General features: G+C 38.1%; 1 protein-coding gene across 11 annotated transcripts in view; it reads right to left on the reverse strand.

The window, feature by feature from the left end:
* The window catches only part of Nf1 (neurofibromin 1), a 244947-nt gene that overhangs the window by 21837 nt on the left and 206947 nt on the right, over nucleotides 1–16163 (reverse strand). For all 11 annotated transcript variants that reach the window (XR_011373054.1, XM_070027269.1, XM_070027260.1 and 8 more), the window contains 9 exons: nucleotides 15602–15816; nucleotides 15098–15159; nucleotides 14494–14608; nucleotides 13901–14002; nucleotides 11536–11676; nucleotides 9108–9234; nucleotides 5858–5989; nucleotides 4547–4682; nucleotides 1279–1436 (listed from right to left, as the gene is read on the reverse strand). Coding sequence is in view for 10 of the 11 variants with exons in the window: in XM_070027269.1 (XP_069883370.1) it covers nucleotides 1279–1436; nucleotides 4547–4682; nucleotides 5858–5989; nucleotides 9108–9234; nucleotides 11536–11676; nucleotides 13901–14002; nucleotides 14494–14608; nucleotides 15098–15159; nucleotides 15602–15816 (1188 nt within the window). In the remaining variant the exon portion in view is untranslated. The remainder of the gene's footprint in view (nucleotides 1–1278; nucleotides 1437–4546; nucleotides 4683–5857; nucleotides 5990–9107; nucleotides 9235–11535; nucleotides 11677–13900; nucleotides 14003–14493; nucleotides 14609–15097; nucleotides 15160–15601; nucleotides 15817–16163) is intronic.

Consider the following 16163-nt stretch of genomic DNA (forward strand, 5'->3'; position numbering starts at 1 on the left):
ATAGGTAAGTATGTTGGCATGAATAACTGAAATCCACTGGACCATTCACAACTGATTACTGAAATATCTAACCTAATACATTCCAGTAACAATAAAAACACTGGCCATGAAGCCAGCCTGGCAGGAAAGTCCGTGAGACTCTTATCTCCAATAAACCACCAGAAAACTAGAAGTGGCGTAGAACTGGAAGAGGTAGAGCACTAGCCTTGAGCTAAAGAGCTGAGGGACAGCACCCAGGCCCAGAGTTCAAGCCCCATGACAAACAAACAAAAAAAACAAAAACAAGAACAAAATCCTGGCCAATAGAATACAAGAATTGCTTTGTATTTTCTTTGGATATAATGTAGTATCAGAGCATTTTTCAGGAATTTACTTTCAGTAAAGGGTCTCAGTATTTTATGTGGATTTCTCATAGCCTAATGTTTATTTATCTGAGTTATTTCAGCTTTGAAGGGTCATATCTTTTTTTGGCCAGTCCTGGGGCTTGAACTTAGAGCCTGGGCACTGTCACTGAATTTCTTTTGCTCAAGGCTAGAATTCTACCACTTGAGCCACATTCCCAGCCAAGTCTTTTATTTATTTTTTTGTGCTGGTCCTAGTGCTTGAGTTTGGGGCCTGGGCTCTGTTCCTGAGCTTCTGTGCTCATGGATAGTGTTCTACTTGAGCCACAGCTCCACTTCTGGCTTTTTCGGTTAATTGGTGATAAGAGTCTCATGCACTTTCCTACCAGGGTTGGCTTTGAATTGTGGTCCTCAGATCTCAGACTCCAGCTAGGATTAATGGCATGAGCCACCAGTGCCTGGCAGAATCACTTTATAATTGAAAAAATACATTATCTTACTTTAAAAAATTTTTTTCCAAAGAAATCAGGAAAATATTATTATAGATTTATTCCACATAAGTATCTTCTGCTCTCAATATTTTTGAGAAATGTGTCATAGGTATCTAATAGTTCTACTATTCCCACTGTCTGATGCATACCCAAGGCAGAACAAAACAAGAGCCACAGTATTTATGCAAGGAATTAGAAAAATGAAACAAAAGCACAACAAAATAAAAATCCCCCAAACTGTTTCAAAAGCCCAATTCTCAATCTCAACTGATAATGCTTAACTTACATATTAAACTCTTACAATTGTCTTAAAAAGATCCTGCTACATACAAACAGAAAATTTTAGTAATTTCAAACAGTTTCAAATACTTCTCTGAATAATAAAGTATATGATAATATTTTAGAATAGTAAGTTTAAAAATAGAAAAACATTGAGATGAACTAACCAAGCAACTTCTTAGTGTTGGCCTGAGAAGGCTGCCCCATGTCCAAGCTCATGGATTTCCTGGCTCGGGGACTAGTCTGGCCCACAGCTGGATAAGTGGCTGCAAGGTACCCCTCAGAACCTTTGGGAGAGGACCATGGCTGGTTCTCTTTTAGTGTCCTGAGATTTAAACAATTGAGAAGAATTATAAACACAGAGACAAATACAACCATCACTTGCCCATTCCAAGTAGCTTTCCTATTTCCCAATGACAGCAATTAATTAATTTTAACATAGCACTTCAAAGGGCTTCAGGGGTTGCTGGTCCTGGTGCTTGAATTCAGGGCCTGGGTGCTGTCTGTTAGCTTTTCTGCCCAAGGCTATAGCACTCAACCACTTGAACTACAGCACCACTCTTAGTTTTTTTTGTAGTTAATTGGAGAGAAGTCTCAGGGACTTTTCTGTCCAGGCTGGCTGAACTGAGTTTTGTTTTTTTTTGTCAGTCATGGGGGGCTTGAACTCTGGGCTTGGGCGCTATCCCCTCAGCTCTTCAGCTCAAGGTGAGCGCTCTACCGCTTGAGCCACAGTGCCACTTCTGGTTTTCTAGTGGTTTATTGGAAATAAGAGTCTCATGGACTTTCCTGCCTGGGATGGCTTTGAACCATGATCCTTAGATCTCAGCTTCCTGAGTAGCTAGGATTACAGGCGTGAGCCACAGGCGCCTGGCTTGAACTGATTAAAAACTTGAATTGTTTTTTAAAAAGCATGAATCTCAAACTAAATTTATTATTTTATTCTCTCTATATAAAAAAACATAGTTCAAAGAAATATCTGGATGAGAGTGACCCAAGAGTAAGACTGAATATAAAAAACACCTGGAATAGTAGCACACATAGTTAAAATCTCAGTAGGAAATTGTGGAGGGTTTTAAGAAATAATTATAATTTTGTTATTAAGGTGTTGCACAGAGGGGTTACCATTTCACAATTCAGAAAATGTATACATTTCTCTTTTAGACAATGTTACCCCTTCCTTTGCCTTTCTGCAGTTTCTCCCTGCTATCTCTGCCCATAAGTGGCATATGTGGAGATTTTTTTTTTTTTTAATCAAAAAGCAGGATGTAACCTGGGCACTGATGGCTCATGCCTATAATCCTAGCTACTGAGGAGGTTGAGATCTGAGGATTGCAGTTCAAAGTCAGTCAGGGCAGGAAAGGTGGTGAGACTATCTCCAATTAATCACATAAACAGCCAGAAGTGGAGGTATGGCTCAAGTGGTAAAGTGCTAGCCGTGAGCAAAAAGAAGCTCAGGGACAGCACCTAGGCCCAGAGTTCAAGTCCTAGGACTGACAAAATCAAACCAAACCAAACCAAAACAAAACCAGGATGTAGCCAGGCACTAGTGCCTCACACCTATAATCTAAGCTACTTAGGAGGCTGAGATCCATAGGAGAGAAATTTGAGGCCAGACTGATTAGAAAAGTCTTCAAAATTCTATCTCCAAAAGTAACTAGCAAAAAAGCTGGGTTAGAGGCTGAGTAAATATGAAATGTTAAGTTCAAACTCCAGTACCAAAAAAGCAGATGTTAGTAAGCGGAATGATATAAACTCTGCAAGTGGAAGATTATTTTTCTATGTTCAACATTGTACCTAAACCTTGTATTTTGTTTACTTAAGAAATTCCCAAATGATGTCCTTTTCATGTAATACTGAAAACTATACTAACCAAAGAGATTTATTAAAGTAGACATAAGCCAGGTGCCACTGGCTCACTCCTGTAATCCTAGTTACTCAAGAGGTTAAGATCTGAGGATTATGATTCAAAGCCAGCCTAGGCAGGAAAGTCCACAAGACTCTTTATCTCCAATTAACCACCCAAAAACTAGAAGTAGTGATGTGGCTCCAACTGGTAGAGCGCTATCCTTGAGCGCAAAAGCTCAGGGACAGCACTTAGGCCCTGAGTTCAAGCCCCATGACTGACAAAAAAAAAAAGTACACATAATTTTATTATTTTATCACAGAAACCTATATAATATAAAAAGCTCTTAAGTAATTTCAGTGTAATATGAAAAAATACAACAAATGTATGGTCATGTTTTTGGTGTATTTTTTGAAAGAATTATGAATGATTTTTTTTTAATTTGGAAAATAGTTGATTTTAAAATACAAAAACTGAAAGGATACAGAGGATAGAGCACATTTGTGGATTTCCTGCAAACAACTATGGCAAAGATTGGATAATTTTTTTTTTCAGCCAAATTATTTGGACACATAAAACATTAGAAAATAGCATTGGATATTGCAAAAAAAAAAAAAAAAATGAGTCTCCCCACTGCACTTATGACTATGGCCATCCATATATTGAATTGCTCACTAATCCAACTAGCAGATATTTTATATTGAGTAAGACTTACACATGTATATGCAGATGTGCATTAAGACTATATATATCTATCATTTTTAATTTATTCATTCATTTATTTACTCATTTTTACGCCATTACTGGAGCTTGAATTCAGAGCCAGGGTACTCTCCCTGAGGTTTTTAGCTCAAGGCTAGCATTCTAGCATTTGAGACACAGCCCCACTTTTGGCTGGTTAATTGGAGATAAAGAGTCTCACAGATGTTCCTGCCTGGGCTGGCTTCAAACCAGGATTCTTGGGCACTGTTCCTGAACTCTTCAGCTCAAGGCTAGCGCTCTACCACTTGAATCATAGGGATGCGCATGTTTTTCACCTTTTTTTTTTTTTTTTAAATTGCCTGTCCTGGAGCTTAAACTTAGGGTTTGGGCATTGTCCCTGAACTTTTGTGCTCAAGGCTAGCGCTCTCCACTTACCACTTGAGCTACGGCTCTTCTTCCAACTTTTTTGGTGGTTAATTGGGGATAAGAGTCTTGTGGTTTTCTGGGTTGGCTTTGAATCATGATCCTGGATCTCAGCCTCCTGAGTAGCTAGGATTACAGTCATAAGCCACAGGCACCCAGCTACCAATCTGGTATAGCTTAGTTTTTATCACTAGGGATGTAATGCTACTTATATTTTATGCTAGTTTTTTCCCACCAGACCCGTTTCTAAAACAAAATCATTCACTATTCAAATAGTCTTAGCACAATTAGATCAATAGAATGATAATTTTCCTATTACTCACACAAATACTGTATATTTATAAAATGAGTTTTGATTTAAACACTTTTCTTAGACTACCTCTAGACCCACCTCTGTTAACTTTTGGATTACGGTCAGCTTCCATCAGCATAGAAGTTATATAATTAGGGAGAGTAAGTCTACTAACCTATAGCTGGGGTCACCATGATGAAGGGAATATGTATCCATGGGCACATTTTCCATTGAAATATCAGTAAGAAGAAGGGACTTTCTATGTTTGAGGCTGCAGCGACTTCGAACTTCTTCAGACACTGTAAGTAAAGCTAAAAGGGAAAAAGAAGGCAATTTAAAAATTCAGCAAATCATTCATGACCTAAAATCAGATACATTTCTTACAGCCTCTTAAGGAGGATACTAGTGCTAAACATACCCGTAAGGAACCCTAGAGAGTATGTGGCTTTAAGACTATAAATGTTTAGGACAAACTTGCTTACTTTCAACACTTGTAATGTATTTTGGAAGCTTGTACATAAACATAGAAGTTTTAATAAGCATTTTTTTTCAAATCTTGAAAATATGTTGATCTTAAGAAACACAAAAATAGACAGGAGAGGTAGTATGAAGTCCACTAAGGAAAAATACTTTAGAGTCATATGGTTTAAACAAAAAACTGCCCTAATGGAAGATTGCTAAACTGAGAATCAGCACTTTCCATCAAACAATTATAAAGAAATGTGTTATATCCAAGTGTTGCTGAATAAACAAAAAGAGCAAATAGACAGTTTAACGGGATGGTGGGAAGACTATTAAAGGCAGAAAGCCACTTGCAGAGTAAGTAGACAGCATGTATACAGTTTTAAACAGCCCAACCTTTAGATGTAATTAAATGAGGCTTATGAAATTTAGCCAACAGAATCAGAGAAGGCTGCTGATGAGATGAGGTTTTTAGATTTTTATGACAGCCAAGAGGGAGCCATTGTAGTGTCCTGAATCAAAGATGCTAAAAGGAATGCAGTTCAGATTTCAATGCAAATTCTTTCATAAGGAAAACTGTTTTGGCAAAAACTTAAAATTTTTATTTTACGGACTGATTTTGGCAGCACTGGGGATTGAGAACTGAGGGCTTCATGCTTGCCAGCTACGTGCTCCATCACTTGGGCCACCTTCCCCTAACCTTCAAAATTGCAGCAAAGGACTGGATCGTGAAGCCTTTATTTTGTTTTATTGTTGGTGGTAGGCTTTTTTTTTTTTTTTGTCAGCCATGGGCTTGAACTCTCAGTCTGGACACTATCCTTGAGCTGAAGAGCTGCCCCAGCTGGCTTTCAACTGCAATCCTCAGATCTCAGCCTCCTGAGTAGCTAGGATTACAGGTGTGAGCCACTGGTCCCCGACTGAAGTCTTTACCTTTCAAAGTAACTAGCTAAAGGACCCATATTGGTATGTGTTCCCTTCAGGTGATCTTAAGATACAGAAAGTGATTAAGATTTTGTGATTTTACCTGCTAAATAAGCCACACTCTGTGTATTCACCTCAAATTTGTCACAATTCCTATGCTTGTTAACCAGAGTTAGTAGTGTATGTAAAATTCTGACTGTTCTTGCAACAATTGCAGGTGAAGGATGTCTGTACCCTACAAAAAAAAGAAAAAGAAAAAGAAAAAAAGAAGTTAATCTAGGAACAAACATTTGACTTCTAATTTAGTAATGACTACCTCTGCAAGAAAAGAAATATTAAGGATCATTTCCCTTCCAAGGATAGCTATTTGTGAAGGTATTTATACATAGCATTAACTAGCAAAATGTGTAGAATAAAACAATGTTTTCTGAAACCTTAGTTATATTTTTCCTCTTGGGGAGAGGGGAAAAATAGTGTTTTAGACCTTTCATTTGCTAAGACTGCAGAGGAAATAAAACAAAAACTCTCCCCCTGCCACCACACTGTGTACTGGAATTCTCTTTAAATTTCTTTCAAAAACAGATTTCTACTGCTTTGAAAGAGATTTTTCAGTTAAAAAGAAATAAAAAGCCAGGCCTGGTAGGGCATACCTGTAATCCCAGCACTAGGGAGGCTGAGGCAGGAGGATCATGAGTTCAAGGCCTGCCTGAGCCACATAAGGAGACTATTTCAAATTACAACAAACAAGCAGTATCTAATGTTCAAAGTCAGACTGGGCAGGAAAGCATATGCTCTTAGGGCTGCAGGTGCTGGTGGCTTACAGACATAATCCTAGCTATTCGGGATGCTGAGATTTGAGGATTGAGGCTTGAAGCCAGCCTAGGCAGAAAGCTCCTCAGAACTCTCTAATTACCAGCAAAAATGTTGGCTATAGGTATAGCTCAAGTGATAAGAGTTCTAGCTGTGAGCAAAAAAGCCAACAACATGAAACCTCAGTTCAAGCCTCAAAGCTAGCACAAAAAAAAAAAAAAAGAGCTAGACACCAGTGGCTCATGCTAGTAATCCTAGCTACCCAGGAAGCTGAGATCTAAGGACAAAGATGTGAAGCCATCCTGGGCAAAAAAGTTCTCGAGACTCCATCTCCAGTTAATGAGCACAATGTTGTTCCGGTTGTGTGGCTCAAATGGTAATGCACTGGCCATGAATGAAAAAGCTAACCAAAAGTGAAACCTAAGGGCGTGAAGTACTGAGTTCAAGCTCCAGTACAAGCAAACACATACACACATGCAAAAACAAAGAACAGGGTTATTTAAAAGATAAATTTGATCTTCAATACGCTTGTTTTAGGTGCCAATCCTGAGGACTGAACTCAGGGTTAGGTGCTATTCCTGAGCTTTTCTATTCAAAGATAGTTCTCTACCACTAAAGCCACAGCTCTACTTCTGGCTTTTTTGATACTTAATTGGGGCTTTCCTGCCCAGGCTGTCTTTGAACTGTGATAGTCAGATCTCAACCTCCTGAGGAGCTAGGATTACAAACATGAGCCACCAGTGCTTGGCCTCAATATGCTTTCTTTTTTTTTTTTGGTTGACTGTGGGGCTTGAACTCAGGGCCTGTACACTGTCCCTGAGCTTTTTCATTCAAGGCTAGCACTCTACCATTTTAAGTCACAGAGCCACTTCCAGTTTTCTGGTAGTTAATTGGTGATAAGAGTCTCATAGATTTTCCTGCCTGGGCTGGCTTCAAACCTCGATCCTCAGATCTAAGCCTCTGAGTTGCTAGGATTACAGGTGTGAGTCACTGGTATCTGGCTCAATATGCTTTTAATCATTAATGCTATTCATTTACAATAGGGATTTGAATTCTGAAAATAGGAATAGTATTTGAGAAATACAGGATAAACAAGCACTTTACCAAAGGCAACCTTTTTTGTAATATTTTATAACTAACTCTTCAATGGTTTCTGTAGCAATTTCTCAAGAAGGCAACATCAAATGAATGCATTCACAGTATATATATCAGGTAAACACTAAGAGAACCTCTATGACACTTTAAACCTAAGAATTATTATTATTATTTTTTTTTTTGGTCGGTCGTGGGGCTTGAACTCTGGGCCTGGGCGCTGTCCCTCAGCTCTTCAGCTCAAGGCAAGCGCTCTACCACTTGAGCTAAAGCGCCATTTCTGGTTTTCTGGTAGTTTATTGGAGATAGGAGTCTCACGGTCTCTCCTGCCCAGGCTGGCTTTGAACCGAGATCCTCAGATCTCAGCCTCCTGAGTAGCTAGGATTACAGGCGTGAGCCACCAGCGCCCAGCTTAAACCTAAGAATTATTTAAATAGCTAACAGGACTGTAGACTTGAGCACTGGCCCATTACTATATGTGAACCCTGACCTGACTGTTCCATGTTAATGGACCATAGCTATCAAGTTGTGTAGTCAGCAGTGAGCAGTAAAGTCTGGTCAGATGTGAATGAGCTCTGAGGAGCAGCTAGAAATGCTGGCTATGAGCAATACAGAAATCCAGAGTGTTAGGAAACAGAAAGGTAAGGCTCTGGAGCATGACAGAATGGCATTGATCTACAATGTATTGGAAACGAGTTAAAAAATATCTGACCAAATGTGAATTTAATTACTCACAAAAGTGGAAACTTTGTTTTTGCAGTGCTAAGGATAGACAAATGCTCTATAACTGTCTCATTCCCAGTACTTCTGTGAGCAAATTTGTACAATACCATTTTCCAGTAAAAATTAATGAATATGTAGATTTGCAGTCTGTCTTTTTTGATAATTAACAAAATGTTCATTACTATTAACTAAAATGCCTATTAACATGTTCAATACTTAGAAATTCCATAGTAATCAATGCTTTTGCTTTAAGTGAACCTGATTATTTGCTATGAAAACTGGCTCTATTAAGACACATACTGAATAAAAAAACTCAGGAAGACAGCTACAGTTTATTGTCTTGTAAAGTAAAAACATACAGAAATTATTTCAAGTAATTATTTTAAATACTGTGGCTTCTTAGTACTGTGTCTAAGAACATCCTCACACACAAGGCCTTGCTACTTGTATGTATGTGTGTGTGTGTGTGTGTGTGTGTGTGTGTGTGTAGTGTTCACACATACATACATGCACACACTAGTCCTGGAACTTGAACTCAAGGCATCAATGCTATCCTTGAGCTTTGTGTTCAAAGATAGCATTTTACCACTTCTTTTTGGTGGTTAACTGGAGATAGGAGTCTAAGGACTTTCCTGCCAAGGTTGGCTTCAAACTCTAACACTCAGATCTCAGCCTCCTGAGTAGATAGGATTACAGCTGTGAGCCACTAGTGCCCAGTGCCTCTCTACCTTTTAAGAGGTGTCCAACCAGTGCAAAGTTGAAATTTGAGTTGAAGTTGAGTCCAACAAAATGATCCATCTGCTTGCAGTGCCACTCCAGAGGATTCCGGGTTGCCATGAACACTTCTTCTGGACTCTAGTAAAAACAATCATGAGATGGTTCATGGGTTCCCACAAAAGCTGTTTTTACTGTTTACAATACTAGGGATTGAACTCAGTGCCTCAATGCTAGATAGGCTCTTTACCACTGGGCTCTATCCTCAACCCACGAGTTATCTTTAGAAGATCACTTAGTACTTAGTTTGGTTTTGGTTTGTCTCGAACAGTTATGATGAGATAAGTAGTCCTTTCAAATTGAGAAATTATTTTCAGACTACAGGAAACCACAGAAGAACATGTAAGGATATACATATTATTTGGTACAAGAAAATGGATAATCAAAGATGAAAAAGTTTTAATATACAATAAACAATTTTTGACTGTTGATTGACATCATGGTTAATTTTTTCTGATGTTTTTTCTCTTACCAGGCTAGTCTTGGGGACTCTAGCTTGATAATTTTGTGTGTGTGGGGGGGGGAGGGGAAATGCCAGTCCTAGGGCTTGATTTCAGGGCCTGTGCTCTATCCCCGAGGTATTTTTGTTCAAGGCTAGTGCACTACTAGAGACACAGCTATACTTCCAGCTCTTTGATGGTTAATTAGAGATAATTAGAGAATATCACAAACTTTCCTGCCTGGGCAAGGCAGCTTTGAATGGAGAGCCTTAGATCTCAGCCTCCTGAGTAGCAAGGCTTATAGGTGTGAGCCACTGATACCTGGCTGCCTGATGACTTTTAAGAAGCTCTATCAAGTCTGATTCCAAGTAGCCTGGTGCCTAGGAATCAAGATCAATTCCTCTATTGGGATGTTCTGGCAACAAAAATGCCAACATAGCTATTTCTAAGATTTGCAAATTTGCAAATATTTTTAACATGAAAATGACTTATCTTTGTCCTAAGACAACTCCAGCAAAGAGGACTTTTAGGCAAGAGTGATTCTAATCCCAAACCAGATATATAAAATAAACCAGTCATTCAGCTTGTTTTGCTCATTTCTTTTCATAAAATAGAAGTCTGAATGATAAACTTCAAAGTACTTTCTACCTTTAATATTTTGTTTCCACACTTCCCAGACTTCCAGCTGTGTTAAGTCTAATACTATATCAGGTATAAACACTCTTTAACCAAATTTCTTCATACTTCAAACCATGCTGTTTCTTTTTATCCAGAGCTTAGTTAATTTCATGTTAACTTACATATTCACATTCTTTATAAAAATTTATTTTCTCCTAGACTATTCCCAGTTTTTGCCAACGATAAAAGGAGCATAATTTTGTACTGTTTAAATTCTTCTATGATTGGAACTCAAATCCAACCCCAACCAAAGTTAATAAATGTTGGGGGGGGGGTGTACCTAATAGAACACATTAAAGCAAAAATAGGTATAAGAAACAAAAAAAATTCTAAATTAAAATTAAAATTAAAAATTCTAAATTAAACTTTCCAAAGTCCTCTTTCACATCTCAAATTTCTTTATCTGCTATTAACTATACCAGGTTTTCATTAAATAGTATTATTCAACCAAATAAGTGTCTTCACTTGTGAAATGGGGCTGCAAAGTGCTAATTCTACCTTAGTGTTCTGAAAATGACAATGAATGAACTTGAAGTGCTAGGGACCCAGCAGGGTAGGTAGGTGATACTACTCGGTATTGTCCCTCTTCTATGGACTAGCATCAGGTCAATACTGCGCATGGCAATTTTTATGTAGGAAATATAAAAATATTAAACAAAGTTTTTTTATAAGCTGGTAAGGAACTATATTCATAAGAAATTATCAGTACAACTGGGGACCAGTGGCTCATGCCTGTAATCCTACCTACTGAGGAGGCTGAGATCTGAGGATCACAGTTCAAAGCCAGCAAGGGCAGGACAGTCTATGAGACTTTCATCTCCAATTAATCACAAAAAAAGCCAAAGTGGCACTCTGGTTTAAGTGGTAGAGTGCTAGTCTTAAGCAAAATAAGGAGCCTAGTGGCTGGGACTGTAGCTTAGAGGTAGTAGAATGCTTGCCTAGCAAGCATGAAGCCCTAGGTTTAATTCCTCAGTCCCACATAAAGAGAAAAAGCAGGAAGTGGCACTGTGGCTCAAATGGTAGAGTGCTAGCCTTGATCAAAAGAAGATCAGGGACAGTGCCCAGGCCCTTAGTTCAAGTCCTAGGACTGGCAAAAAAAACCCAAGAAATTATCAGTATAAATATTCATATTTAACTTATAGGTCATATTTTTAGTTTTGATCTTAAAGAGTAATAAAAGGAAAAAGTAGTATTGGGGGTATAGCTCAAGTGGAGCACCTACCCAGCAAATGTGAAAAAAGGAGAACTGGGTAGGGATGCTTACTTTGTCGTTGAATATTCGGAGACTGTCTAAGGTGTGCAGGTTTTGTTCCAAAAGTGCAGTGCCCGCTGAATACAAGTTTACCTCATCCAGCTGCAGCACAGCCACAGCAACCCAAAAGAGGGCTTTGTGCAGAGGAGAGTCCTGGCAAAAGAGACATGTTCCAGATAAGAGATATGAAACATGAAAATCTCATTCATGCATGTTTCAGCCTTGAACAGTGCATGTTATCTTAACCAAATTCCCTATGTAAATAGTTCCCTAGGTAAATAGTTAAAGGACTTTTTTTTTTTTTTTTTTTTTTGTCCTGTGTGTAACTAATGCACTGGTAGCTAAGGCTAAGAACCTTCCTTAGCATTTTTTCTTGATTTCTACTTGTTCTGGGCTCCCAATTTAGTCACCAAGCTTTGTTGATTCTTCTAGAGTAGTCTCTTTTGCATTTGCCACTTCTTTAGCAGCAATGACACTATCCCAAGCTTCTTTATTCTAAATGTGGATTGTTTTATATATGTACATATTTTTGGTGATATTTAGGATGGAACCCAGGGTCTTGAGCATGTGAGATAATTTATACTACCATGTGAGCTATACTCTATATATAAACTTTCTGCCTGCACTTTCAATCCAAACCATTGTATATTCAACCACTAGAATGATGTAAGTCCTGCTTTTGTCACATTACTTGTCTGCTAGACGGTGGTATATTTTCAAACTCCTTCCTAAAGAGGGTTTATGTTAGATCATACCTGCCCTCTGCTTTCTATCCCTGCTAGACTGTTCTTCTTATCATCTTACCCTTATCCCTGATTTTTTTCTCTAGTCCTACTGCTGGACCTTTCACTTTCTTTCTTTCTATCCTTACTATATTCTATCTATGTCCAACTTTAGTTAAAATTTACCTCTCAATATTATGTCACTCTCAGTAAAATAATCTCTTGCTGCTTTGAATTAAGTATATACATTACTGGTAATCCCTACTTCACACAGGGGTATGTGGAAAAACATATGGACTTTAGAGTCAGCCTTGGATTAGAATCATGTTTTATTTTTTGTGTCAGTAACAGGGCTTAAACTCAGTTACTTGTGTTTTCAACCAAGGCTGGTATTCTTCCATTTAAGCCCCTCCAGTTTGGCTTTTTGGTAGTTAATTGGAGATAAGCATCTCATGGACTTCCCTTCCCAGGCTGACTTCAAACCACAATCCTCAGATCTCAGTATCCTGAGTAGCTAGGATAGAAAGTTTCTGAAATACTGGTGCCTGGCTAGAGTCATGGTTCTTTTATTAACTATGTAACTAGTTCCCTCTCCCCACCCCCACATGACTGAACACAGGGCACAGTGCATGCTAAGCAAGTGTACCCAAACTCTTCCTTTATCAGATCTACTTTTTCTGGCTTTACAGTTCTCTTCTGTAATGATCATTAATTAACATATTAAGTGTTTTATTTACTGTATTATTTATCCATTCCTTAACCCTCATACAACCCCACAATGTAAGCTCCACAAACGCAGGCAATTTTATTGGCTTTGTTTAGTACTATGTGTATCTCTAGCACCTAAGAAAGTATCTGGCACATAAGATGCTCTATTGGTACTTACTAGATGAAAGGATTAAGAGTTTGTATCTATAGTTATAAATATACATGCTATATAAATTATATATTTATATCTATACCTTTAGCACTGATCAAAAAAAATTACAAGCACTTAATATACTCATTCTTTTTTTTTTTTTTTTTTGTCGGTCGTGGGGCTTGAGCTCTGGGCCGGGGCGCTGTCCCTCAGTTCTTCATCTCAAGGCGAGCGCTCTACCACTTGAGCTACAGCGCCACTTCCGGTTTTCTGGTGGTTTAATGGAGATAGGAGTCTCACGGTCTCTCCTGCCTGGGCTGGCTTTGAACCGCGATCCTCAGATCTCAGCCTCCTGAGTAGCTAGGATTACAGGCGTGAGCCACCAGCGCCCGGCAATATACTCATTCTTCCTCTAATGCCTTCAAACAATTCAACTTTATGACAAGAAGTTTTACTTTTAACAATAACTTTTTCTTTCTTTCTTTCTTTTTTTTTTTGTTGGTCGTAGGTCTTGAACTCTGGGCGTGGGCACTGTCCCTCAGCTCTTCAGCTCAAGGCTAGCAATCTACCACTTGACCACAGCTCCACTTCCGGCTTTTTCTGTTTATGTGGCACCGAGGAACTGAACCCAGGGCCTCATGCATGCAACGCAAACACTCTACCACTGAGCCACCTTCCCAGCCAGTAACTATTTCTTATTATCAGACCTTCTCTATTTTCTGAATGTTTACCAGAAAAGGAACATGTAACACTGACAGCCAAAATGAATAAATTCAGTCATTTCCTCAATAATTACCTTATTAAGAAGTGGCTGTAATTTGGTTAGTGCTATTACTGTAGCTTCTATCAGAACTTGACTGTTGTAAGTATCAGGTCCTTTTAAGCAACTCTCAAGTGCCTTTCAGGAAAACAGAATAATTTATTTTACTTTCATTGAAAACAGAATCTCAAAAGCACGTGAGAAACATTTACTTATTTGATAATTATTACAATAATTTAAAATACAATGGTAATCATTGCATATTTAGTTTCTTATTTTTACAAGTAATTCTATATTACATCTTGGTAAGTAAGGATTATTATAATTACAAATGATACAGTTTTACGTAAGTATACATAGTTTTTACCATATAATTAAAAGCTTTGAAAACTGATAAAATACTAAGGATATCAGCTTTGCAAAAAAACAAAACAAAATATTTTCTTAAAGACGATTTCAGCCTCCTGAGCAGTTAGGATTACAGGTGTGAACCACCAGTGTCCGTTTTAAAAATAAACTTTTAAACTACTAAACTGTAAGAATATATAAATTATTTTTATTAAAATTTTATGTTTTTTAAGATGGAAAGTATGCTTTATATCTTGGAAACTATAAACATTTTGGAGTACCTTGCTAAGAATGCGGATAATTTGCTTTATTTGCCCATGAGATACTCTTTTACTGATACATCCAAAGACCACAAGAGCTCTTGGTTGCAGGGATGGATTGTATTGGAATGCAAATCTGCAATTAAAAAATGCAAAGAGTTTATGAAATGCCTGTGTGTATAAAAACTAGTAAATTCCAACAATGATTACAAGGAATGAATGTAGCTATCATTCAATAATCATTTCAACAATATATCTATAATTTCAACAATATGTCTATTTAATTTTTTTTTTTTTTTGGTTCCGGTCGTGGGGCCTGAACTCTGGACCTGGACGCTGTCCCTCAGCTCTTCAGTTGAAGGCTAGCACTCTACCACTTGAGCCACAGTGCCACTTCCGACTTTTTTTCTTTTTGCTTATGTGGTGCTGGGGAATTGAACCCAGAACCTCATGCATGCAAGGCAAGCGCTCTACCACTGAGCCATCTTCCCAGCCCCAATTATTTTAATATTTTTATTCAGTATTTATACAAAGGCATTTCAATTCCAGAAGTGAGGTTATGAGTACTATGCATCTTGATCAAAATACATCTACTTTTACAATTTATATTTAATTTGGAACATACCTCTGAGCTAGTTCTGTCCATTGATCCAGCCACTTGCATGTTGGAATATCTCTCATACATGCCTGAAAAACAGATAGTTTCAATATACATAAGCACTTGTTTTTAGAAACATTGAAATAATGCTCATCATAATGTCATTAATTGGCATTTATGTTACCAATAACATTCATGGAAGTATTTTTTTTTTTTTTTTGCCAGTCATGGGGCTTGAACTCTGTGCCTGGGCGCTGTCCCTCAGCTCTTCAGCTCAAGGCGAGCGCTCTACCACTGGAGCCACAGCGCCACTTCCGGCTTTTTCTGTTTATGTGGTGCTAAGGAATCGAACCCAGGGCCTCATGCTTGCAAGGCATGCACTCTACCGCTGAGCCACCTTCCCAGCCCCCATGGAAGTATTTTTAATTATTATGTGAAAAACAGCAGAAAAAAATAGTAGTTCTTATGTACAGATTTCAAAACAATTTTTACTTAAGTTTTTTTTTTTTTTTTCATTTTTGCTTTACATACCTCCATGATCTCTAACAAAGCTTCTGTGACTGTTTCCAAGGATGTCAAAGCAAAAGTCTCTCTCTCATAGGATCCAGGAGAGAATGACCTATCACGGTAACTGGAACGGAAGGCAATGACAGCAGCTGACTTAACTTTGCTAATGCCAAACAGCAAGTAAAATTTAGGTAAGGAGAACTCTGTAAGACTGAGTCTCAAAACTTGTTTGGTCTCTTCTGTAAAAGAAAAAAGGAGAAGTAAAAATGTTGACAAAACAATATTTAAATTCCTTTAAAAAATGGATAGTATTGGGGATTGAACTCAGGGGCCTCATAGTTGCTTGACTTTCTTGCTCATGACTGGCACATTGCCACTAGAGCCATGTCTCTAGGCTGGATTTTTGCTGGTTAACTGTAAATAGTCTCATAAATTTTTCTGCTCAGGCTGACCTCAGAACAGGATTCTCCAGATCTCAGCTCCTGAATAGCTAGGATTGGAGGCATGAGCCATCAGTGCCTAGCAAAAATTTCATTTGAAAGTGTCATATTTCATTTAGAAAACCTCAGTGTCATATAAAAATTAT

Source organism: Dipodomys merriami, unplaced genomic scaffold (assembly GCF_024711535.1).
Source record: "Dipodomys merriami isolate MVZ:Mamm:240054 unplaced genomic scaffold, mDipMer1.0.p SCAF_19, whole genome shotgun sequence".
Lineage (NCBI taxonomy): Eukaryota > Metazoa > Chordata > Mammalia > Rodentia > Heteromyidae > Dipodomys > Dipodomys merriami.